General features: G+C 47.6%; 1 protein-coding gene across 1 annotated transcript in view; it reads left to right on the forward strand.

Annotated features, from left to right (window-relative positions):
• The window catches only part of CATSPERG (catsper channel auxiliary subunit gamma), a 46,997-nt gene that overhangs the window by 7,859 nt on the left and 12,864 nt on the right, over positions 1-26,274 (forward strand). Inside the window, exons 5-21 of the mRNA XM_060693812.2 lie at positions 656-785; positions 2,100-2,169; positions 4,727-4,882; positions 6,039-6,210; positions 8,122-8,259; positions 8,905-8,970; positions 10,393-10,500; positions 12,322-12,372; positions 14,183-14,312; positions 15,548-15,659; positions 16,527-16,691; positions 18,369-18,487; positions 20,484-20,697; positions 22,533-22,595; positions 22,884-23,067; positions 24,568-24,695; positions 26,101-26,181. Of these exons, the coding sequence (XP_060549795.2) occupies positions 656-785; positions 2,100-2,169; positions 4,727-4,882; positions 6,039-6,210; positions 8,122-8,259; positions 8,905-8,970; positions 10,393-10,500; positions 12,322-12,372; positions 14,183-14,312; positions 15,548-15,659; positions 16,527-16,691; positions 18,369-18,487; positions 20,484-20,697; positions 22,533-22,595; positions 22,884-23,067; positions 24,568-24,695; positions 26,101-26,181 (2,087 nt within the window). The remainder of the gene's footprint in view (positions 1-655; positions 786-2,099; positions 2,170-4,726; positions 4,883-6,038; positions 6,211-8,121; positions 8,260-8,904; positions 8,971-10,392; positions 10,501-12,321; positions 12,373-14,182; positions 14,313-15,547; positions 15,660-16,526; positions 16,692-18,368; positions 18,488-20,483; positions 20,698-22,532; positions 22,596-22,883; positions 23,068-24,567; positions 24,696-26,100; positions 26,182-26,274) is intronic.

A 26,274-nucleotide genomic window follows, 5' to 3' on the forward strand; every position in this document is an offset into this window, starting at 1 on the left:
GTCACTGCCGTTGATAAAGGCAGCGACACCATTGTGAAAGTGAACCCGGCTTCCCCATGGACTTCGCTCGTGAGAAGATTGCAAGAAAAGGGATCGCGTGACCCGGGGAGGCAGCGACCGTCGTAGGTACGAGCCTTCATGTGAATTATGACCACGTGACCCCCGGGGACGCTGCAAAGGTTGTCACTGTGAAAAACGGTCATAACTCACATTTTTTTTCAGTGCCATTGTAACTTCGAAGTGTTGTAAATCAAGGACTACCCGTACACAGTCATATGAAAATAGTCAATCAGTTGCGTTATTTTTTTTTGATTCCCTTTCTTTTTTCAATTTATATGTTAGCCACTTCCCAGGTTTATTTGCATTTTCAAAATAATTCTGTTTAGCACTTCTTATTTTTTGGGCTAGCTCTTCCTTCTCCAGTAAATCCATTTTATGTTTTAGCATATCCATTTTCATTTTTACATCTTCCTTATGTGGATCTTTCTGGAGTTCCTTTTCAAATCTCTTATATTCATTCTTTAATATTGTAAAAGTTTTGTCTTTTTTTCATAGTGTAAAAATCCTGCCTCTGTCTGGTCAGGTGGGGTAGATTTCTGCTCATCTTTGGGCAAGCAGCTCAGGCCGTGTGATGTGCTTTTCTCTGCCTCTCCAGTTACAGATTGTGAGAGCGAGGAAATTTGCACGATGGTCTGGTTTGCGCCTATGCCCTTCTTGAATGGCAGTGTTGTGAACCGCATTACGGTGAGGACAAATGGCTTTGGGCTCCCTATGCTCAACAGGAGGTAAGAAGAGGTTGGGGATCATGGCTCTTCCTAGCCTTCCCCTCTTGCTAAACACTGCCAGCAAGGGAATTCATACAGGTGGAATTCAATTTTTTTTTTACTACCGGTTTCGTGGGCGTGGCTTGGTTGGGTGTGGTGTGGCTTGGTGGGTGTAGCAGGGAAAGGATATTGCAAAAGCCCCATTCCTTCCCCACTCCTGGAGGAAGGATATTGCAAAATCCCCATTCCCACCCCACTCCTGGTGGGAAGGGTACTGCAAAATCCCCATTCCCACCCCACTCCTGGGGGAAGGGTACTGCAAAATCCCCATTCCCTCCCCACTCCTGGGGGAAGGGTACTGCAAAATCCCCATTCCCGCCCCACTCCTGGGGGAAGGATACTGCAAAATCGCCATTCCCACCCCACTCCTGGGGGAAGGATACTGCAAAATCGCCATTCCCACCCCACTCCGAGGGAAAGATGTTGCAAAATCTCCATTCCCACTCCTGGGGGAAGGATACTGCAAAATCGCCATTCCCTCCCCACTCCTGGGGGAAGGATATTGCAAAATCCCCATTCCCTCCCCACTCTGGGACCAGCCAGAGGTGGTATTTGCCGGTTCTCAGAACTACTCAAAATTTCCACTACCGGTTCTCCAGAACCTGCTGGATTTCACCCCTGGATTAATATTAGCTACCTTTCGTTTATTTATTTTTTTCCTGCATTTATTATTCTTTTACAAATAACTCAAGGTGGCGAAGATATCCAACATAACTTCCTCTTCCTATTTTACCCACCACCACCACCACCAACCAGTCAGGGGAGTTGGACTGAGAGAAAGGGACTGGCTCAAGGTCACCCAGCTGGCATTTAAAGCCAGAACAGGATTGGAACTCACGGTCTTCTGTTGATTGCCCCTAAATCACCTAGCTTTCATGCCTAAGATGGGACTAGAACTCACGTCTCCTGGCGATCGGCCCAAAGTCACTAAGCCAACTTTCATAGCTAAAGCAGGACTAGATAGAACTCACGGCCTCTCGCTTTCTAGCCTACTTCCTTGAACCACTAGACCAAACTGCCTCTCAAACCACTTTGTTGGAACCATACCTTTTAATTTCTCCCTTTCCAGAAGGCCCCCTGCTGTGACTGTCAGATAATTTTATTCTAAATTGCTCTCCCCCATTTCATACTTTTTTTTCTTTTTCCCTTTGTTGGGGCTCTCTTGGACCCAAGTATCATATCACAGTATAATTTGCTTTGGCAGACAAGTTATTCACAAATGTAGTAAATGAAATATTCATATGCACGCGTCTTCTCCTTTCCCTTTCTTCCTAGGATGAACATTAACATAAATGGATTTATGGAGCCATCTGAGAAAGACGAAAAATTCAGGATTGGGGAGAAGGTAATTTGCTGCAGGCTGGGGGAGAGGTTTGCAAATTACAATGCTCGGGAAGTGTCCATGGTCTTAATAAGCCTGTTCTGACTCAGCTCCCCAAACACAACAAACTTTCTGAAGTGAACTCAGATTCCTTTAATTAGGAGTGCTGGCAGCCCCGGCAAAAAAAGTTTCTCTCTCACCGCAGGCTAACAAGTCCATCCGGCCAGAAGATGAATAATTGTCTGCCACATCTATTCATCTCTGCCCCCTGCCTTTAACCGCAGAACTAGGGTGGGGCTTCGCCAGCAGCGGTAGCTCTTCCGTCCCAAGGACCGGCTCCTAGATTTCCACTGCTCTCCTCTCCTCTGCCTTCTGCACATCCACGCGTCAGGCACTGGACCCCAGCTGTTCCTCCTCAGCCACCTCCAGACCTGGGGGCTGTTGACTCTCCATCTGAGGGCTGACGGATGACCCAGGCTCTGCCTCTGTCTCTATCTCTGACAGCTCCAGTCCCTCTTCTCCCTCGGAGCTCTCAGGTTGCCTTGATGCTGATCCTGACTCCCACGCCTCCTCCTCCTCCTCTGATTCAGCTGCTGGAGGGGCCAGCAGCCAACAGGCCATAGCAAAGCCTGCTTGCATTTAATAAGGCAAATGCCTCTTTTGGTTCCCCTGGACAGAGGTCACTCCAGCAGTCCCTTTCCGTTGTGAATCCAGCCATCTCTTTAAGGACATTCAGTTGGCCAGAGGACTTGAACTCACAATTTCCTGTTTTCTAGTCCAGCTCAACCACTTCCAAACCAAACTGACCCAAATCTTCCCATCGCCTCACACATACAAAACTAACCTCATTGGTAAATAAGGGCAGCTAAACTTCACCTACAGCGAAGATTGCTGTGGTCCAACTAAAATCTGTGACTTAACAGAGTGGGAAGGGACCTTAAAGGTCTTCTACTCCAACTGCCTGCTCAGGCAGGAAGCCCAATACCATTTCAGACAAGTAGCTATCCAATCTCTTCTTAAATAATCCAATGTTGGAGCATTCACAACTTCTGGAGGCAAATTGTTCCCCTGGTTAATTGTTCTCACACTCAGGGAATTTCTCCTTAGTTCTAGGTTGCTTCTCTCTTTGATTAGTTTCCATCCTTTGCTTCTTGTCCTGCCTTCAGGGGCTTTGGAGAATAGGTAGACCCAGAACCCCTCTTCTTTGTGGCAGTCCCTCAAATATTGGAAGACTGCTATCATGTCACCCTCAATCCTTTTGATTAATAGACTAGCGGTGTCCAACTTGATTTCATTGAGGGCCGCATCAGGGTTGTGTTTGACCTCGGGAGGCCGGGTGGGTGTGGCCAGGGTGGGCATGGCCAGCTCAATGTCACTGATTGAGGCTCCGTTTCCAGCCACAACGGCCTCCTGCAGCCCTCTGCCAGGGAAAATGGCCCTCCCAAGGTCCGTTTTTACTGGCAGAGGCACCACGGCAGTCCTTCGCTGTTTCCAGGGCGGGCCCGTGGGCCAAATCTAAGCATCCTGTAGGCCAGATGCTGCCCATGGGCAGTGGTGAAATTCAATTTTTTTTACTACTGGTTCTATGGGCGTGGCTTGGTGGGTGTGGCAGGGGTAGGATACTGCAAAATGTCCATTTCCACCCCACTCCTGGGGGAAGGATATTGCAAAATTCCCATTTCCTCCCCACGCCAGGGGAAGGATACTACAAAATCCCCATTCCCTCCCCACTCGGGGGCCAGCCAGAGGTGGTATTTACCGGTTCTCTGAACTACTCAAATTTTCTGCTATCGGTTCTCTAGAACCTGTCAGAACCTGCTGAATTTCTGCCCACGGACGGGCCTTGAGTTCGACACCCCTAAACTAGACTGTTGTGGCCCCGCCCTCTGAGCCTATCTCATCGGAGGAAGAAGGCTCCGAACACGAGGGAGAGGAGTCAGCCAGGCCTCCCTCTCCAGGCCCCTCCCCTCTGGCACTGTCTCAGGTGCCGGCCGAGGGAGAGGAGATTAGCCAGGAGCCAGGTGTCTCGGATGAGAGCGAGGAAGGAGAGCCGTCGTTCCTGGATGCACGCCAACGAAGGCGTGATAAACGGTTGCAGCAGTTAAGGAGGCGTGCTAGGGATTAGAACTAAGTCACTGGACCACACCCCAGAGACTATATAAGAGAGGGTGGTGGCTGGTAAAACTCTGTGACGAACAAAAACTAACTTTGGCTAGTCACTTGAACAACGTCTGAAGCTGCCGAAGGGATATTGTTTTGCTGGACTATTTGCAATGCGTATGTAATTTTATGTTATCTGTTGAAGTAAAGCTCTTGGCAGACGGTGCTTATATTGTTGCCAAGTTTGAGATAACGACCTGTGTGCGTGCCAAGTGCTTTCTTAACCCTCGGCTGGCTGTGTTTGTGTGTGTGTGGAGACGGGGACAGATCACTAGACATACCCAATTTCAGTGATTGTTCTTTATATGCTTCAGTCACCCAGTCCCTAAATATCTTTGGCTTCACATTGTGGACTCAAACGTTTTGTGTTGAAGGGCAAGTGCTGACCGTCTCTTGTATCTCCCTCTCTGGTTGAGTACAGTTGAAAAGCATGAAACATATCTTTGGGCTGAAAGATCCGTCACGCCCCTTGTGGGCCACTTACCGGCACGCGCCTGTGCTTATCCTGGGAGGGATCCCCGAGAAGAAGATCATCATCCTCTCAAATACAAACTTTGAGTCATTTCACATCATAGAGGTAAACAGGGAGAAATAAATAACTACCGGTAGTCCTCGACTTACAGCAGTTCATTCAGTGACCATTCAGAGTTATAACATTACTAAGAGCCATGGTGGCGCGGTGTTTGGAATGCAGTATTGCAGGCTCAATTCTGCTGCCTGCCGGCTGCCTGCAGTTCAACAATTCGAACTGCCTCAAGGTTGGCTCAGCCTTCCATCCTTCCGAGGTGGGTAAAATGAGGACCCAAATTGTTGGGGCCAATATGGTGACTCTATAAACTGTGTAGAGAGGGCTGGGAAGCTCTGTGAAGCGGTATATAACTCTAAGGGCGATTGCTCTCCCTCCCTCCCTCCCTCCCTCCCTTCAGTGGTGGGCAGTGGTTAGAATGCAGCATTGCAGGCTAACTCTGCCCAGTGCCAGGAGTTCAATCCTGACCGTCTCAAGGTTGACTCAGCCTTCCATCCTTCCGAGGTGGGTAAAATGAGGACCCAAATTGTTGGGGGCAATAATGCTGAGTCTGTAAACCGCTTAGAGAGGGGTTGTAAAGCACTGCGAAGCGGTCTATAAGTCTAAGGGCCATTGCTATCGCTGAAAAAAGTGATTTATAACCATTTTTCACACTTGCGTCCATGGCAGCATCCTGTAAATCAAAATTCAGACAACTGGCAACTGTCTCGTCTTCATGACGGTTGCAGCGTCCCAGGGATCACGTGATCCCCTTTATGCGACTTCCTGTCTAGCAAAGTCCACGGGGAAGTTCAGATGCCCTGAACAATTGTGTGACTAACTTAACAGCTGCCGCGATCCACTTAACAACTGTGACAAAGGAAGGCCATAAAATGGGGCAAAGCTCACTGAACCAATGTCTCACTTAGCCACAGAGGTTTTGGCCTCCGATGTGATTGTCAGTTGAGGACTATCCCGTGTTTCCGCACTTTCCAGAGCAGGGGTCTCCAACCTTGGCCACTTTAAGACTTGTGGACTTCAACTCCCAGAATTCCTCAGCCAGCAAAGATCTGGGAGTTGAAGTCCACAAGTCTTAAAAGTTGCCAAGGTTGGAGACCCCTGCTCCAGAGGGTGAAAGGCCACTGCCCTTGGGGAGGACCATCGAGAGAGATGCTCCGTCTCCTCTCAGCTCACACAGCTTTGGCTTTTGTCTCCTGCTCTGCTCCAGGTGGCCATTGACAGCTGCTGGATTGGCTCCCTTTCCTGCCCGCAGGGAAAATTCTCCTCCTCCATTGTAGACACCATCGCTACCGAAAGCACTCTCTTCATCCGGCAAAACCAACTGGTCTATTATTTTACAGGGCATTATCCACTTTTACACCTAGAAACCAAAGGATCTGGTACGTGAGCCTAAAAAAATAAACCTCCCAAAATGCTCCTGCGCCCCCCCCACCCTCCACCCCCCCATCCCGCTGCGATGCTTCCAGGAGCATGGCCTCGCCAGGAAGGTCCATAATCTGGTTAAAAAAAAATCAAAGCTTTCTGCCAGAGAGTCCATTCAACCCACTGGATTCCTCGTGTCCCTGCTTTACTCCACGCATGATTAAGGTCCCAGAGACTGAATGATCTATAATTACACGTGGAAGTGTGTGATTTACCATAATTTGAGTAAGTCCTCTGGAATACCACGGGGGGTTCAAGAGCCGTGATGGGGCTTCACAGTGCTTTCCAGCCCTCTCTAAGCGGTTTACAGAGTCGGCCTCTTGCCCCCCCCCCAACATTATGGGTCCTCATTTGACCCACCTCGGAAGGATGGAAGGCTGAGTCAACCTTGAGTTGATCAGGATCAAACTCATGGCAGTGGGCAAAGTTAGCCTGTTAATAGTGCATTTTAACCACTGCGCACCATGGAAGGGAGAGAGAGAAGAAGGAAGGAAGGAAGGAAGGAAGGGGAAAAGGAAGAGCAATAGGCCTTAAACTTACCGTATTTTTCGGAGTATAAGATGCTCTGGAGTATAAGACGCACCTTATTTTGGGAGGAGGAAAATAAGAAAAAAAAAAATTCTGCCTCTGCCTATCAGCATTCATCGGTATCTGGCTAGCGTACATGCAGCAACAGCAAACAGCCTCGTCGGCTTCAGCACATTAGCCTGATTCAACACAAGCAGCTGATTGGTGGGTGGACCGCCTCCTGGAATACCTCCAATCAGCTGTTCTCAGAGGTGAACTTTAGCAACAGGTTCGCTGGTTGTGAGCGTGCACGCGCCTCGTTGGGGCAGATACGCAGCTTTAAAAACGCAGCTGATTGTCGCAGGGCACTCCAGTGAGTACAGCAGGGGAAACCCGGAACCGGTCTGGCAAGGCAGCAGCTATTCTGGGTTGCCATTTTGGCCTCTGTGCCTTGCTTTTTCACCCTCCGAAAGCTCCGTTTGAGTGGCTGCTCCGTTTGAGAGGACGCACGGAGGATGAAGGGTGGGGGCTGGCAGGTGGGGGGGCTACATTTGGTGTGTAAGATGCACCCAAATTTTCACCCTCTTTTGGCGGGGGGAAGTGCATCTTATACTCCGAAAAATACGGTATATACCGCTTCACAGTGCTTTCCAGCCCTCTAAGCGGTTTACAGAGTTGGCCTATTGCCCCCAACAATCTGGGTCCTCATTTTACCGACCTCGGGAAAACGGAAGGCTGATTCAACCTTGAGCCAGTCAGGATCGAACAGCTGGCAGTCGGCAGAGCCAGCCTGCAATACTGCATTCTAACTCCTGTGCCTTTGGGATAACTCTTTCAACGGTGCACTCACTCATCGGCCACTGCCCTTGAGTCCATCCCCCTGACTGCTGACCCTCCTCTCCTTCCCTTTCAGAAGGTAGCAGGAAGTTGCAAGGGGGTTTATGGGCAGAATTTTCTGACAGGGTCTTATAACAATGTCGACTGGCGGCCCCCAGGGGGAGAGCTTTCTCTGTGGGAGCACCTGCCCTCTGGAACGAGCTCTCCCCGGAGATACGGACGATTCCAGATCTATGTACTTTCCGCCGGGCCCTCAAAACCTTTTTATTTCAACAAGCCGGGCTGGCCTAACTCTCCAATTGTTTGATTTTAATTTTAATTTTAAATGGGGTATTTTAATTGTTGGGCCAGATTGTTTAATATATTTTTAAATTGTTTTTAAATTTTGTACTCTATGTTTTTTTACTTTTGGCAGTTCACCGCCCTGAGTCCTTCGGGAGAAGGGCGGTATATAAATTTAAATATAAATAAATAAATAAAATAACCCCAGGGATCTTCTCTTTCTCCCTCTGTTGCCCCTTTAGTTCTGTGGACACGGATCTTGAACAATGTCTGCGTGAAGAAGCTGGTTCCTGTCTTTTTCCCTTACAATAACACCGAATACGTGATTGCCCTCGGTGGCGGTTCTCAGGAAGGAGAATTCTTCCTTATAAGTTGCAAAGGTAGTGTATTAGAAGTAGAGATTCTCCGTCATCCAGGTCACAGTTGTCCCAAAGGTGCATTTTCAGGAGGCAACTGGACTTCTCCTTGTTTTTTCTTTGAAGACGTTTCACTTCTCCTCCAAGAAGCTTCTTCCGCTCTGACTGGATGGTGGGGAATTGAAGGATTTATACTCCTTGCAGAGAGCTGGTCATTTGCATCCTTTTAGAGCAGTGTTTCTCAACCTTGGTAGCTTGAAGATGGGTGGACTTCAACTCCCAGAATCCCCCAGCCAGCGCTGGGGGCAAACCTCTAAAACAGTTTTAGAGAATCATTGAGTCCACTTGGAGGTTTGTCTGTGTCCTCAGGGCCACCCGAGTACCCTGTTTCCCCCCCAAAATAAGACATCCCCTGATAATAAGCCCAGTCGGGATTTTGAGTGCTTATTTCAGGGTTCAAAAAAAATATAAGACAGGGTCTTATTTTCGGGGAAACACGGTAGTGCTCCTGGTTCCTGGAGTCTGCAATTATTCTGGAAATCCGTTCGTACTCCCAGACCATTCGAAGGATGTTCATCCCAAATTGTATAGCATTTTGACAGGTGTGAGACCATGCCCAGGAAAGGAAGAACTGTTTTTCTTCTGGTTTTTTTTTCTTTTTCTCTTTAGATGGTATTGTGAAGGCGAGTGGCTCCCTAAAAGAAAGGAAGAGGACCTTATGCTATCGTATCTTCCGTAAGTCCTTTTACATGTTGAAAAGTTGCCTTTCCTTTTCCCCGCTGTGTCAGCATTCCGAGTAACGCACCCATTGAAAGGAGAACTCCGGGACAGGTGGATTCCTCAAAGAACATCTTTATTGGATACTGTTCTGACCTAGGCTTCCTGAGAAAGCATAAACCACAATCTTAGTCCCCAAAAACCTCTTTTATTGAGACGGCTGTGAATTGTGGTCATTCACAGCCCGTAATGATTCACAAACAGTCTGTGCAGATTCCGACAGAGGTCTGCTCACGTTGACACAGTCTTTCAGGGTAACGTTGATAAGGAACCCACCTTTATCTCCCTTGAAACGCTGCCAGAGACCTAATTGCCGATTAGTTTTGCAAGGCCAGACGGAGCACAGAGTCAAACAGACTTCTCAGAGCTTGAACCGACCAAATGAACAAATTGAACAAATGAATGAACAAATTGCTTCCTGCAAAGGCTCGCATCCATTTGCTCCTCTTTTAAGCCTTCTGAGAGGGGCCAATCAACTCCAAGCCTTACTCCCGAGTCACCCTTTTTTTTCCTTAATTGTTCTTGCCTTCTGCCAGCTCTGCGCATGCGCACGCTGGGAACAGGCTCACATTGTTCTTCTGCCTCGCTGATGTCAGATTCTGGAGGGTCCGGAGGCAGCACATACCATATTTTCCGGAGTATAAGACGCACCTTTTTCCCCCCTAAAAGAGGGTGAAAATTTGGGTGCATCTTATACACAGAATGTAGCCACGCCCAGCCTCTGAAACGGGGGTTTCACAGGCTGAAAAAAGCCTCCGAAACTTCCGTTTGAGAGGCTGAAAAAAAAATTTTTTTTTTGCGTCCAAAATATACGGTAACTCCCAGATGGCCCTCGTCCGAGCCTTCCGCAGGCTCCAGGACTGGCCCACGTTCCTCCCCAACCTCCTCACTGTCCGAATCTGCTGCCAGCTCTGCTGGCTGCTGGCGGGCCACAACAGATACATCCTATTGGCACAGCCAGTGAAAACCAACTCTCAAAGTTCCCGCGGTTTTCACCTAATTAAAAGAGTAAAAATCCCCCCTCCCAGGTGTCACCAGTCACATTGTCCAATGAATACAGCTGGCGGGCTCCACTCCTCTTTCACCAGCCACCTCTTACAACGACCTTGGTTCCCAAAGGAAAACGTTTCGTTTTGACTGTTAGCCAGGCTATCTACTTCACCCCTCCCCTTCCCTTCCCCCTCTCAGGCTTCGTGGCAAAACTATGAGCACAAGATGGCTTCAGCCAGGTTCGCTTCAGAGTTGACACTCTGGGTTGTTTGTGTAGGCTTCAGCTGCTGTGGAGATTTTGGGAAAAGGTGACCCGCACTTCGGGATGGGCGCATCTAACACACTTCCATGCGTCTCTCCAAATTTGGACCTCTCTTTTCTTTTCTCCAGGTTCGAATTGCATAATTTCATGGGCCTTGTTGACAGAGGAAAACATGTTCCATTTCCTGGTGTTTCGCAAGTCCGGAAATAGAACTTACGTTGTTTCATACGACAGAGGTAATTTATTTATTTATTTATTTTATTAGATTTCTATACCGCCCTACTCCCGAAGGACTCAGGGCTGTGAACAGCCACAGAATAAAACACATAAATACAAAAATTTAAAATAGAATAAAAACGAATTAAATAATTTGGCTGAGACAAATTTAAAATACCCAATAATTTAAAAACGAATTAAAATTTACATTTAAAAAGGGGAGAAGATTTAGGCCAGGCCGGCTTGATGAAATAAGAAAGTCTTGAGCGCGCGACGGAAGGTGCGCAGATCCGGGATCCTCCGTATCTCCGGGGGGGAGCTCGTTCCAGATCGTAGTAATAATGCTCAAGTCCTTTTCCACGGGACTTGTTGATCACAACGGAGGCCGAAATTGCTGCCGCTGAGCGAGACATTTGTGAAGTTGAGCTTGGCCCCGTTTGCCGACCTCTCTTGCCACACTTGTTAAGTAAACCACCATACCTTCACTTAGTAGCAGGCCGGTTAAGTGAATCTGGCCTCCCTTCATTTGGCTCATCAGAAGGTTGCAAAAGGGGATCCCATGACCCCAGGACATGGCAACCGGTCATAATTACGAACCACCTGACTTTTGATCACGTGACCACGGGGATGCTGTAACAGACGTAAGTGTGAAAAATGGTCATAAATTACTTCTTTCAGTGCCGTTGTAACTTCAGAGGGGCACTAAGAGAACTGTTGTAAGTCGGGGACTACCTGTACAATACAGGAGGAGTTGGAACCATTTCAAGACACTTGGAAACAGAAGGATTTACCTCTGTGGTGAAATCTAAAATTTGTTACTACCGGTTCTGTGGGTGTGGCTTGGTGTAGGGTGGTGGTAATGTGACTGGGTGGGCGTGGCTATTTTTTCTTTTTTTACTTTTAAAAGCATTTTTTTAACAACCTCTTCGTCAGAGCTTTCATAAGGTTCTGACGATCCCAGCTGAGTTGCCTGATCGGCAACTCAGCTTGGATCATCCGAGGCATTTAAAAGAAAAAAAGGTTTTTTTTTCTTTTAAAATCCTTTGACGATCCTAGCTGAGCCACGCGACCATCAGAGGCTTTTTTTTTTTTTTTTTTACTTTAAAAAGCATTTTTTCGGCCCAAGAGGTTGTAGAAAAAAATGCTTTTAAACGTTAAAAAAAAGCCTCCGATGATTGTGTGGCTCAGCTGGGCATGGGTGGGGGGGGGGGAAGGGATTTTTGCTACCAGTTCTCCGAACCACCCGCCTCCATCACTACCGGATCGGGCGATCCGGTCCGAACCGGGAGCATTTCACCCCTGATTTACCTGATGATATCAGCATGGTCAATGCTACTGTAAGCTATCTTTGCCACTTCCCTAGGTTAAGGAGAAAAACGTTACATGCTGACTGTTGAACTGTGACTCTAAACCAGGGGTGACAAACTCGATTTTATCAAGGGCCGCATCAGGGTTGTGTTTGACCTCAGGAGTGGGCGTGGCCAAGGTGGGCCTGGCCAGCTCGACATCACTCGTGTCGGGAGCGCCTGTGGCGGCCCGAGGGCTCTGCCAGCAAAAACGGGCTCCCGAGCTCCATTTTCGGCTGCGATGACCTCCTTGCAACCCTCTGCCAGTGAAAATGGAACTCGGGAGGGCCGCGCATATCCCTCAGGAGCTCTGTTTTCTCTGGCAGGGGCACTGCGGCCCACTCCTTTGCTGTTTCCAGGGCGTCCCCGTGGGACAGATCTAAGCATCCCGCAGGCCGGATCCGGCCCCTGGGCCTTGTGTTTGATACCCCTGATCTAAGCTATTTGTTTGTGTTCACACACTAACCTTTGTTCTCTTTTCTCTTCTGTTTCCAGAGCAGGAGAATTTTGAACTAATCTACAGAGCCCCTACCCGTGTACCTATGGGTAAGAACCATACCTTTTCTTTGCGGTTTATGAAAGTCATCTGTTCGGCCCCAGCTACGGATCCCAAAGAACGCAGCACACACAAAGTCCGTTCAAACCTTAGTTTAATAAATAAACCAGTCTTTTACAACAACGGCTGTTAATTAACTGCATTAACAGCCACCAAGAATTCAAAGAATAATAACTTAAAGCTTACTGTGGTTGGCAGAATGCCCAAAAGCAATTTGCAGGAAGCTGATAAGATAAGCAAGACAAGACACGAAGGTATGTGAACGAAGTTGTTCCTTGCAAATTGCTTCAGTCGGTGTTCCTCCTTAAATAGGCTAAGGGAGTGGCCAATTAGCCCCAAGCCTTACTCTTGAGGAGACCTCCTCCTGAGGAGCCACTCCTGCCTTTTGGCAGCTCTGCGCGCCCGTGCATTGAGAAGAGGCTCCTCCTCATCCTCTTCACTTAAAGGAGCTTCTGGAGGTTCTGGCTGAATCCCCGCCTCTGGCACCACATTTTCTCCAGCCTCCTCATTGTCCGACTCGAGTGCAAGCTGCACAGGCTGCTGGCGCAGCACCACACCAGCCTCCTCGCTGTCGGAATCAGCTACTAGCTGCACAGGCCGTGTACGGGTCACAACATCACCTGGTCCTTGGGAGGTGGAGAGGAATGCCCAATCCAGTCTAAACATCTGGCTGACTCTGCGACAAAACAACATAATACTCATTTATCAAACTGTCATGCCACCCAACTCTCAATAACTTTGGGCAGCTCACAACAACGAAATGACAACAGAAACAAGAGAAAGATGAGAAAAAAGATCTTTCACAAGAAAGGAAGCCAAACAACAGAGCTGGTGAAAAAGAAGGGAGGGGCGTCTCCCTCTCTCTTGCAATGATCTGGGAGAAGAGCCAGGGCTTCACTGCTTTTCTAAGCCACAGCACAACAGAGGCCCTCTGGATCTTGAGGGAAACTTTGCTCCAGAAGGAAGGTGTTGCAACAGAAAAGGCGTCTTTTTGGCTCCTGAGAGATGGCATTGCTTAACGCAGGGTTTCCCAACTTTGGCAACTTTAGGATGCATGGATTCAACTCCCAGAATTCCTGTCAGCCATGCTGGTTAGCATGCTCGTCTTTGAGTTTTGTCACAACAAACAACAACCTAATCAAGGGACCGTGAAGACTACCACCGTCAACACTGAAAGGGCAAGCCATTCGCATGTAAAAAAGAGAGCAAACCACACTCTCTTCTAGCACGGATGATGTTACTTAGTTGGGTGATGAAATGTCTTCAAGAAAACAACCAAGCTCAGAGAGCATCAAGGACCCCACAGTACTACTACTAATACTACTATTCCTCCTCCTCCTCCTCCTCCTCCTCCTCCTCCTCCTCCTCCTCCTCCTCCTCCTCCAACTCCAACTCCAACTCCAACTCCAATTCCAACTCCACTCTCTTCTAACCCTGATGTTGTTGCCTAGTTGGGTGATGAAATGAAAAAGACCAAGCTCAGCACTAAGGACATTCCTCTCCCCCCACTTCCCCGACACCCTGGGTTCAACCCTGGGCTTCTCTCCAATCCGTAATTTGTCCTTGTTCCTTTCTGCCTCGAGTTTCTGCTGAGTCTGTCGTTCAGGAGCTGTCCTGTCCTCTGACTTTCAGGGAGATTTGAGGTTCAGGACAGCGGATGGTCCTCAGATAAACAAGGAGACACAAAACAAAGAGAGGAAGAAGAGATGGCTCTGCTTCTTTTCTTCTTCTTCTTCTGCAGTCTTCCTGCAACTGCCGCTGAAAACTTTTCTTTTGACAGTTCTCTTTTCTTCTCAACAGCCTCCGATAAAGGTTTTGTGATGCTCCTGGGCACCGAGAAATACACAGATAAACCCCTGATCGCACGAGGCCTGGCTTACAACCCCTTCAACAAAGCTTTTTATATTTGGGGGAACGTGATCTTGCAAAGGTAAGCTTGTCCTTCCTAGGCTGAACTGTCATAGAGTCCAAAGGGGGTAATTTAGCCAGTAGAAACAAACAAGGAATATAATAAGGACGAGACAGCTTAATCTTTTCAACGCAGTCCTTTCAGCAGTTCCCAGAAGGTTCCACGCCCATTTGCACAATTCAGGCATAGAGAAACCTCCAAGCAGCCTCAGCGACTCTCAAGAGAGAGAGAGGGCTAAGGACCAGAGGACTGCAAGACATATAAATCCTTTCATCCTGCACCATTCAGTCAGAACTGAAGAAGCTTCTTGGACGAGAAGCCAAATGTCTTTCAGGAAAAACAAGGAAAGGCCAGTTGCCTTTTGAAAAAGCACCTTTGGGACCATGACGAGACATTTTAGTTATTTATTCATTAGACTTCATCCCAGCTTTATTATTTTCGTTATAAATAACTCAAAGCGGCAAACATACCGTATGTTTTGGAGTATAAGATGCACCTTTTTCCCCCCTAAAAGGGTGTGAAAATTTAGGTGCGTCTTATACACCGAATGTAACCCCGCCCACCCACTGGCTCCCACCCTTTGGCCTCTGCCTCACAGCAGTTACCTCCTTGCAAGCAAACAGCAAGAAAAAAACCAGCTCCTTTCAGCTTCAGCACAGACTAATTAGCACAAGTTGATTGGATCGGCCTCCCGACTCTCAGCTGATTTGCTCTCAGCTGTTTTACGCAGGGCTCTGCTGCTTGCTGCAAAGAGGTAAATTGCTGGAGCAGATTTTTTTTCCCCCTTGTGTTAATCAAGCTATGCTGAAAACGAAAATGAAAGTAAAGCAGGCTGTTTGCTGCAACGAGGCAAAATTGCTCAGAGGCAGAGGGAGATTTCTTTTTCTTCTTTTCCTCACCAAAAAAGATAAGTGCCTCTTATACTCCGGTGCGCCTTATACACCGAAAAATACGGTACCTAATATTCCTTCCTCCTATTTTCCCCTGTGAGGTGGTTGGGCTGAGAGAGAGAGCGTTTGGCTCAAAGTCGGTGTTCATGCCAAAGGCAGGACTAGAACTCACCGACTCCTCGTGATTGACCCAAAGTCCCCCAGCCAACTTGCATCTCTAAGGCCGGACAAGAACTGGAACTAGAACTCCCAGCCTCCTGATTTCTCGGCCTTAACCGCTACCCCAAACTGGCTCTCCAAACTGAAGCGGGCCCACTACTCAACCTAATGTCGGCATTTTTCTCTTTTTCTTGCTCTCCTTTCCAGCCAAGATAAGATAAATTACATCTACCTTTCCAATTTCCCGAGTGACTCTCCCATCAAGGATTTTGTCCTCTCTTTTAGTGGGTCTTTTGCCGTTATGACAGACCGGGAGGAGGTAATGCCTTTATATTCCTCATGAATCCAGGGGATAGAAAGGCTGTGGGAAGCGGGTCACATCCCTGGCCATTTACCCTACTTTCTGTTTTACTCTTCAGACCTCAACTGACAGCAGTTCATTTAGTGACCGTTCAAAGTTAACAACGGCACTGAAAAGCTTGGACAACCATTTGTCTGAAATGGTATAGGGTTTCCTGCCTAAGCAGGGGGTTGGATTGGAAGACCTCCATGGTCCTTTCTTACTCTGTTGTTCTGTTCTGTTCTCTATTTTCTATATTCTGTTCTCTATTTTCTATATTCTGTTCTCTATTTTCTATATTCTGTTCTGTTCTATTCTTTCTCTATTCTATTCTATTCTATTCTATTCTATTCTATTCTATTCTATTCTATTCTATTCTATTCTATTCTTTCTCTATTTTCTATTTTCTATATTCTATTTTCCTATTCTGTTCTGTTCTGTTCTTTCTATATTTTCTATATCCTATTCTCTATTTTCTATATTCTATTCTATTCTATTCTATTCTATTCTATTCTATTCTATTCTATTCTATTCTTTCTCTATTTTCTATTTTCTATATTCTATTTTCCTATTCTGTTCTGTTCTGTTCTTTCTATATTTTCTATATCCTATTCTCTATTCTCTATTCTCTATTCTCTATTTTCTATTCTATTCTATTCTATTCTATTCTATTCTATTCTATTCTATTCTATTCTATTCTATTCTATTCTATTCTATTCTATTCTATTCTATTCTATTCTATTCTATTCTATTCTATATCCTACCCTATCTTACTCTACGTGCATGCAAAGTAGTTTTGCACGAAACAAACCACCCCTTTCCCTCCTCCCCTCCTTCTCATCGCAGCTCTGGGTGTCGAGTGACAACGGCATCGCATTTAAAAAGGCTTACCCTTCGGATGCCTGGTATAAGTTGAATGCTCTCCAGAGGATGAGAGGGTCCTCAAGTTATGCCGTATCGAGCAGACATTCCATCATCAGCATATACTACGATGAGACTGGCTTGCAAGAGGTGGGTGAGATGGGCTGTATGGGACCTCCGTGGGAGTTTCATGGAAGCAAAGGGGTCTGGCAAGGTCCTTATGGATTCGAATGAGGATCCTGAGGGGTTTGCTTATTTGTTCGTTTGTCTTCTATTGCCCATCTCACGGATGTGACACCGGGCAGCTTGCTACCACACCTGTTTATTATCACAGGTAGTCCTCGACTTACGACCACAACGGCGCCCCAGATTTCTGTTGTGAAACAAGACATTTGTTGAGCGAGTTTTGCACCATTTTAGGACCTTTCTTGACACAGGTGTTAAGCGAGTCACTGCGGTTGTTAAAAGTTAGTAGCCCTCTTGTTAAGTGAATTTGGGTTCCCCATTGACTTGGCTTGTCAGAAGATTGCGACACATGACACACACCCCTCCCCCCCAGGATGCTGCAACCGTCATAAATATGAGTCGGTTGCCAAACATCTGAATTTTGATCACGTGATGCGGCAAAGATCATAACTCTGAAAGAAACCGTTGCAAGTCAGTTTTTTTCAGTGCCATCGTAACTTTGAACGGCCACTAAAGAAACTGTCGGGGAACTACCTGCCTTCTTAACCACCAAAAGCATAATGAACAAAAATAAATAATTGAAGTCGGACGGAAATCAGAAATTCCCACCCTAAAGTCTTTTTTTTTTTAAATCCCTGCCATGAGAGAAATACAAGAAGTCCTTGATCGATGAACGGAATTGGGATAACAATTTCTGTTGCTCAGCAAGGCGGTTGTTAAGCGAGCCAAGCCCAATTTTTGGACACCTTTTGCCATGATTGTTAAACAGATCACTGAGTTGTTCAATAAACTACACGGTTGGCGAGAGAATCTGGTTCCCCCCCCCTTGACTTTTGCTTCTCACAAGTCGGCTGGGAAAGTCACAAGCAGCGATCACGTGGACCCTGGGCTGGGACGTAAATACATGCGACGGCCAAGCCCCCGAATTTTGATCACATGACCGTGGGGGAATGCTGTGACGGTCCTTAAGTGTGAGTGTTAAGAACTTCGCAGAGTAACCCTTGAGTAGCAAGGGTATGTACATGAAAGCGATTGAGAGTAGATACGAATAAACACAGTCAACACACAGATACACTGAGTTGTGTTTACTTTCAGGAAATAGTAAGGCACAGTCCAATAAACAGTCCAGGTCATACACATATAAAGCAGGAGATAGCCAAAACGACAGTCCAGGGATAATCCAATAACAAAGTCTTCTTACCAGTCGTCGTAGTCATTCACAATAAACAGCTCTTCTGGATTTGCAAACAGTAGCATACAGAGATATCAGAGAGCAAGAATTAGCAAAGAGAACAAACCATGTTTCTAGCTCCCTCTTAAGGACGCTGGCTACAGAGCTAACCAATCAGGTCACAGTATGATGCAATACAGCAGTCTTAGAGCTACATTGATGTCTTATATATTGCCAACCCAACAAGTTAGGTAATAGTCATGTCCTAACAGTGAGGACCAGTCCTAAGTCCCTTTCTGCAGTCCTGTTGTGATTTAGAACGGCCGCTAAGTGGAAAAAAAAAGCTCGTAAGCCAAGGACAGCCTTGTAATGGCAGAAGTGAGGTGAAGATCGTGACGTCGCTTTTGCATCTGTTTTTTGTTAAATCCCAGGTCCATCAAATTTTTCCTTTTTTTTTTTTTTTTTTGCAGCTGGTTTATATAGTAAATAAGGATGGCAAAGAAAAATTCACGAAGAGGGATTTTCCTGTAGATACCGTCCTGACGTACGATCTCTTGATCAGCACGCCTCACAAAAAGATGACGTTCAAGTGAGTGGAAGTACCAACGGCTCTGCCTTTTGCCAGTGTCCGCCACGGTGCGGCGTCTTGCCAATGGAAGGGAGAAGAAAGACTTCTTTCAATCCTGCCCCGGCTACCCTTTTCTTTCGCCACTTCTGGGTCTCCTCTCTCCCTTTGCCCTTCTCAACAAGGATAGTTGGGTGTTAGATTTCATCTAGAGTGGACCCCGTTTCCCCCCCGCCACCGAGAAATCAGGGCCTTCCTCAGAAAAAAAATGCATGTGAGGAAATTGAAGGGAAGTCGGTGAATGGGGTTGAGTGTGGTAACAGGTCTTCTTCATCCCATTGCATATTGGATCCCTTCAGTGTTAGGGTGGCGGCTGGTATCTCCAGCTAGAGGTGGGAGGTGTGAAAGAGGGAGCGGTTTAGAATCCTTGCATGCTAGAAAGCGGTGCAGGCCTGACCTCTCCGAGAGTTCCTGAAGCTGACCGTTCCCAAGCGAACGCTGTCAGTCTGGCGAGGCTCTTGTAAATAGGCATTGCGGCTTTGATCAACTCAGGATGTGGGGCTGGTTCCTTCTGCCTGGCCTAGAGAGGAAATGAGGATGCCCAGTATTCTACTTATAGGGATTCTTTGACCTTGGGGGGCCTTGAGAGAGAGCAGGATGGGCTCAACGTCACCAAACTGGCTTTCATGGCTAAGGCAGGACTAGAACTCACTGTCTCCTGGTGATTGGCCTAAAGCCATCCAGGTGGTTTTCATGGCTAAGGCAGGACTAGAACTCACTGTCTCCTGGTGATTGGCCTAAAGCCATCCAGGTGGTTTTCATGGCTAAGGCAGGACTAGAACTCACTGTCTCCTGGTGATTGGCCTAAAGCCACCCAGCTGGCTTTCATGGCTAAGGCAGGACTAGAACTCACTGTCTCCTGGTGATTGGCCTAAAGTCACCCAGCTGGTTTTCATGGCTAAGGCAGGACTAGAACTCACTGTCTCCTGGTGATTGGCCTAAAGTCACCCAGCTGGCTTTCATGGCTAAGGCAGGACTAGAACTCACTGTCTCCTGGTGATTGGCCTAAAGTCACCCAGCTGGTTTTCATGGCTAAGGCAGGACTAGAACTCACTGTCTCCTGGTGATTGGCCTAAAGCCACCCAGCTGGTTTTCATGGCTAAGGCAGGACTAGAACTCACTGTCTCCTGGTGATTGGCCTAAAGCCACCCAGCTGGCTTTCATGGCTAAGGCAGGACTAGAACTCACTGTCTCCTGGTGATTGGCCTAAAGCCACCCAGCTGGCTTTCATGGCTAAGGCAGGACTAGAACTCACTGTCTCCTGGTGATTGGCCTAAAGTCACCCAGCTGTTTTTCATGGCTAAGGCAGGACTAGAACTCACTGTCTCCTGGTGATTGGCCTAAAGTCACCCAGCTGGTTTTCATGGCTAAGGCAGGACTAGAACTCACTGTCTCCTGGTGATTGGCCTAAAGCCACCCAGCTGGTTTTCATGGCTAAGGCAGGACTAGAACTCACTGTCTCCTGGTGATTGGCCTAAAGCCACCCAGCTGGCTTTCATGGCTAAGGCAGGACTAGAACTCACAGTCTCCTGGTGATTGGCCTAAAGCCACCCAGCTGGCTTTCATGGCTAAGGCAGGACTAGAACTCACTGTCTCCTGGTGATTGGCCTAAAGTCACCCAGCCTTTCATGATAAAGACAGGCCTAGACCCACAAGTGAACATCCAGCCCATTCGGGTGCAGAGTTCAAGCTAATTACTCTGTTATGTGCTGCCTGTAATACAGGGATTCCCCAGACCGGCAGCCTTCTCGTGGGAACAAATAGATAAGGTCCCAAGGAACTCCCTTAGGTTGGGCTCAGTTCTAGTCCTTTTGTGGTTTCCCAGTGACTCTAGACTAGCTGTGCACTTCATCCCTCCTCCCCCTCCCCCTCCTCCCTGCCAGTCCCGGTGCTTCCCTGCAGCAGCAATTCCGTTAGGAAGGCCTGCAAAACAGGGGGACAATTTGTTCTCTGTTCCCAGCGGGAAAGACTACATCCGATTCACCCATCGCTGCCCCTTCGCTACGTTGCGTGTGGTGGATCTGCCTCTCCCGCAGCGCTTCACCCGAGTGGAACATTACTGGGCCACGCCCCCAGACATCATGGATAAATCCGGATTCCATTACCAGAAGTCGATCATCGTCTACCAGGGCCTGGTCTACCAGTTGCTTCAGCTGCATTCATCGTATCACAGAGTGAGGAACCGGTTCTGGTTTTTCTGGGTACAGAAAGGGCAGCCCGTGGCATGGCCTACAAGCTAACCTCTAAAAGCCTTCGAGGAAAAAGTCTCCGGAAACAGGGATCTGTCCTAGTCTGACAACCCACCAGGTGGAAAGAAATAGGGATGCGAATGTCTGTGTACCGTATTTTTCGGAGTATAAGATGCACCTTTTTTACCCCCCCAAAAAAAGGGTGAACATTTGGGTGCGTCTCTTTCCTCCTGGCCAGATCCGCCACCTGAGATGCGTTGCACTTTTTTTTTTTTAAGCCTCTGCACACCCCATGTTTGGAATCAGGAAGGGGATTGCACGTCTGCCACCCGAAAATGCTTTCCTTTGGAATCAGGAAGGAAAGCTGTCTTTGGAATCTATCCAGACCCGCGATCCCGTTCCCGATTCCAAACACGGGGTGTGCGGAGGCTGAGGAGACTTAGGAGCCTGAGTGGCGTAGGAGGCTAATGCCTCCTACTAAGGCAGCATTTAACATCCAGCTGCCTACAATTACAGCGAGTTCAATTCTCACCAGGCTCAAGGTCGATTCAGCCTTCCATCCTTTCTAAGGTGGGTAAAATGAGGACCCGGTTTGTGGGGGCAATAAGCTGACTTTGTATAAAATATACAAAAGTATGAAGGCTATTGCTTAACGCACTGTAAGCCGCCCTGAGTCTCCGGAGAAGGGCGGCATATAAAAATAAAATAAAAAATAAATTTAAAAATTTAAAAAGTGCATCGTGTTTCAGGCGGCGGATCTGGCCGATTGTTCAGTGAATCTGGCTTTCCCCGTGGACTTAGCTTGTCACAAGATCACAGAAAGGGGGAAAATCACACGATCCCCGGGAGACTGCAACTGTCATAAATATCTGTTGCCAAGCGCCTGAATTTTGATCCCGTGTCCATGGGGATGCTGAAACAGTCTTTTAAGTGTGAAAAAGGATCGTGGGTCACTGTTTTGAAGGCCGGTGTAACTTCACAGACGGCCACTGAATGAACCGTTGTAAGTCGAGGCCTACCTGCATTCGATTGTGGCATTGAAAGAAACAAAAAGAAGAATTAAAAAACGGATTGGGGGGGGGGAAAGGCCCTTCAAAACTAAAGTCCTGTTGATATATGTCCTCTACATAACAACAATATACGCTAAGTTGCAACGCGCTCTACATGGGGCTACCCTTGAAGAGTGTTCGGAGACTACAGTTGGTCCAGAACGCAGCCGCGTGAGCCGTCGTGGGTGCACCTAGGTACACCCACATTACACCAATTCTCCGCGAGCTGCACTGGCTCCCTATTGGTCTCCGGTCACAATTCAAGGTGTTGGTTATCACCTTTAAAGCCCTACATGGCTCAGGGCCAGGCTATCTTCGGGACCGCCTTCTGCCCCATAGCTCCCAGCGACCGGTAAGATCCCACAGAGTCGGTCTCCTCCGGGTCCCATCAGCTAAACAATGCCGGCTGGCGGGCCCGCGGGGGAGGGCCTTCTCCGTGGCTGCCCCAGCTCTCTGGGACCAGTTACCTCCTGCGGTCAGGACCATCCCCACCCTATTGGCCTTCCGAAAACCGGTGAAGACCTGGCTTTTCCGGCAGGCCTGGGGCCGTTGATCTCGCTCTTGCGATCCGGCGAGATCCGGCCATGAATGGCGTGAATGGGTTTTAATTGTTTTTAATGTTTTTATATATGGTTTTTAAATGCATTGTAAGCCGCCTTGAGTCTTCGGAGAAAGGCGGCATACAAGTTGAACAAATAAACAAATAAATATATATATATATTTAGGTGATAAGTTGGAGGTTCATTTCTTCATGTAATCTTGTCTCCCCAGCCTTATGCAGACCCCGTCCATGACCCCACTTGGCGCTGGTGGAAGAACCAGAAAGAAGAGGCCGTAAGGAGAAAACAACCAAAAAACCCCAAGTGTCATTTCTCAGCCTTCTCACTACTTAATCCTCTTTCCAAGCCTGCCTGGCAAAATTACGGAAAAACAGTCAAACAGGCCACAAAAGTGCAGTTGTTGGGTTGGGTTGCCGTGGGAGGCTGCTAAATTCGCCCCGTTCCCATAAAATGTGCTTCATGAACGCAACGGAAAGTCAAACGTGAAGCATAAAATCAACCCTTCTGGAACTTACTTGGTCTCTCCCACCCTCTCCCCTTTTTTTTCCTCCCCACCCTCCAGGAATATTTTAACTACATGGCAAGCAACTGGAAATCATTGGGAGGTATCTTCGTGGACATGACCAACTATGCCAAAATTTACAACTTGATACCAGAAAACGATCTGCCCAGAAATCTCTATCTGGACAAGAATACAGCTTACACTTTTAACCTGTTCCTGACCATCAGAACAGCCAGAGAGAGCCGTAAGGAAGGGTGGCTGATTAGGGGAGCATCCCTTCCCTCCTTTCCCTCCCTCCCTCCGTCCCTCCCTCATTCAGTTTATAGGAATTCCCATCTCAAATTCATGACTCTGGGCAGCTAACAAGACTTAAAAACAAGATTAAAAGTCACATTTAAAAAACAATTACTATAACAGTTGGTATGTTCCAAGAAGGCAATCTGTGTTTTAACCTTGCTGTGATGTTGAATTCATTACTTTTATTTATGCTTAGTAGATCTGTTAGCTGCTTAGCTAGATCTACTAACTGCTGAGCTAGATCCACAGTGAGGGGGGTGGGGTCAAGCTATTTTCCAAAGTACCCGAAGGCCAGACAAGGAATAATGGATGAAAACTGATCAAGGAGAGATTCAACTTGGAAATAAAGGAGAAATTTTCTGACAGGGAGAGCGATCAACCCGTGGAACAGAAGTTGCCTTCGGAAGTTGTGGGAGCTTCATCATTGGAGGCTTGCAAGAAGAGACTGGACTGCCCTCTGTCAGAAATGGTGTAGGGTCTCCTGCTTGAGTGGGGGGTTGGACTAGATGACTTACAAGGTCCCTTAAAATTCTGTTAATCTGTAATTTATGGATTGTGCAAAGCTTGGTTAGCTTCACCTTGGTTAATTGGGGTAGGGGAATTGTGTGTGTGTGTGTGTGTGTGAATGTGTCTCTGCAACTGTCATTAATATGAGTCAGTTGCCAAGCATCTGAATTTTAATCACGTGGCCACGGGGATGCTGCAATGGTGTGTGAAAAATGGTCATAGGTCAGTGGTGGAATTCAGTTTTTTTTTTTACTACTGGTTTGGTGGGGGTGGCAGGGGAAGAATACTGCAAAATCTCCATTCCCACCCCACTCGGGGGCCAGCCAGAGGTGGTATTTGCCGGTTCTCCGATCTACTCAAAATTTCCGCTACCGGTTCTCCGGAACCTGCTGGATTTCACCCGTCATAAGTCCCTTTTTTCAGTGCTGTTGTAGCAATAGCAATAGCACTTAGGCTTATATACAGTGCTTTACAGCTCTCTTGAAGCGGTTTATAAAGTCAGCATATTGCCCCCCCAACAATTTTGGGCCTGCCCCCCGCCTTTTACCCACATCATCAGCAGGGCAGAAGGCTGAGTCAACCTTGAGCCTGGTGAGATTCAAACTGCCAAATTGCAGGCAGCCGGCAGTTAACAGAAGTAGCCTGCAGTACTGCACTCTAACCACTGCGGCTCACTGTGACTGTGAACAGTCACAAAATGAATGGTTGTAAGGCGAGAATTGCCAGTATCTTTCTCCTCCCTGCACAGTCTAGAGGCAGAATGGTTTTTGGAACAGAAGGGACCATTTCTGTATCTCCCTTTGCTTTTGGTGTCGTCCAAGGCAGCTTATTTGAGTGGGAGAAGGGGGTCTCTCGGCTTGCCGGTGTCCCAAACTCTGTGTGTGTGTGTGTGTGTGTGTGTGTGTACCCATTCTCAGCCGTTGTGCTCTTTTGCCTACAGTGGGAGAAACGGCCGAGGAAAATTCCCTCCACTACATCTGGGTGTCTCTTACTCTGGCCCATCCCGAGTATGTCGAGGCAGAACTGCAGAGGCAGGAACTCATCAGCCGAGGCTCAGTGTTCTATCGGGTAAGACCCAGATAATAATTGATTGTATGGACATGCCCCTCTTCCTTGCAGGATTAGCACTAGCACTGTGTTCTGACCCAGCTTCCCGAACACAACAAACCCTCTGAGGTTAAATCAATGATTCCTTTATTAGGACCGCCAGCAGCCCTGGCAAAAAGTTTCTCTCTCACTGCAGGCTAACAAGTCCATCCAGCAGGGAGTTGAATAATTGTCTGCCACATCTATTCATTTCCGCCCCCTGCCTTTTATCCCCAGAGCTAGGGTGGGGCTTCACTAGCAGCAGTGGCTCTTCCATCCCAAGGACCGGCCCATAGATTTCCACTGTTCTCCTCTCCTCTGCCTTCTGCGCATCCGTGTGTCAGGCACTGGATCCAGCTGTTCCTCCTCTTCCTCATCAGTCTAGAGGCTGTTGACTCTCCATTTGAGGGCTGATGGACGGCCCAGGCTCTGCCTCTGTCTCTATCTCTGCCTGCTTTATTTGGACCAAGATGCCCTACGCACTGTTACTCATGCGCTAGTCACCTCCCGTCTTGACTACTGCAACGCTCTCTACCTAGGGCTGCCCTTGAAGACCACTCAAAGGCTTCAGCTGGTGCAAAATGCGGCCGCGCGGGTTGTGATGGCAGTGTCCCGACACTCCCGTGTTACGCCCCTCCTGCGCGGCTTGCATTGGTTACCGGTTGCCCTTCGGGTGAGGTTCAAGGTGCTGGTTATCACCTATAAAGCCCTTCATGGCCTAGGCCCGGGATACCTGTCTGACCCCCTGCAGCCAGCGACAATCCCCAATCGCCCATAGGTGCGTTCCCATAGACAGGGCCTCCTCAGGGTGCCGTCGGCCAGACAGTGTCGGCTGGCAACCCCCAGGGGGAGAGCTTTCTCTGTGGGCGCACCCACCCTTTGGAACCAACTTCTGTTGGAGCTCCGGATGGCCCCCGACCTCCGCTCGTGAGTTGAAGACCTGGTTGTTCCGTAGCCTGGACTGATGGGTTTTTTTTTTTTAATGAATTTTAAACTGTTTTAAACTGGGTTTTAATTCTGTATCGTTTTAACAGGAATTATGCATTTTACTGTTGTGAGCCGTCCTGAGTCCTCGGAGATAGGGCGGCATGTATATGTATATGTATATGTATATGTATATGTATATGTATATGTATATGTATATGTATATGTATATGTATATGTATATGTATATAAATATAAATATAAATATAAATATAAATATAAATATAAATATAAATATAAATAAATAAATTTAAGTAACTTTAAAGCCTGTGGACATCAACTCCCAGAATTCCCCAGTCAGGCTGGTTCAAGAATGGTGGGGAAAAAATCAGCCTCTGTATATATGCGAACTGCGCTCTTGGGCAACTTTCACATGTACCTGACTTCTCCCCACCCCCAACAGATAACCATTAGAGACAATGGGAATTACCCAAGGCAGCAACTCAGTGGGAAGAACCTTCTGAGAAGCTCAGCTGGCATAAAGGTGAGGCTTCATCAGCAGCTCTGGAAATCCATAGATCTCTATATAGGTTAGTTGATTGATTGATTAATTGGCCTCACCTTTGTCGCTTTATAA

This window comes from Pantherophis guttatus, chromosome 10 (genome assembly GCF_059756535.1).
Source record: "Pantherophis guttatus breed Tessera chromosome 10, ASM5975653v1, whole genome shotgun sequence".
In the NCBI taxonomy this organism is placed as follows: Eukaryota; Metazoa; Chordata; class Lepidosauria; order Squamata; family Colubridae; genus Pantherophis; species Pantherophis guttatus.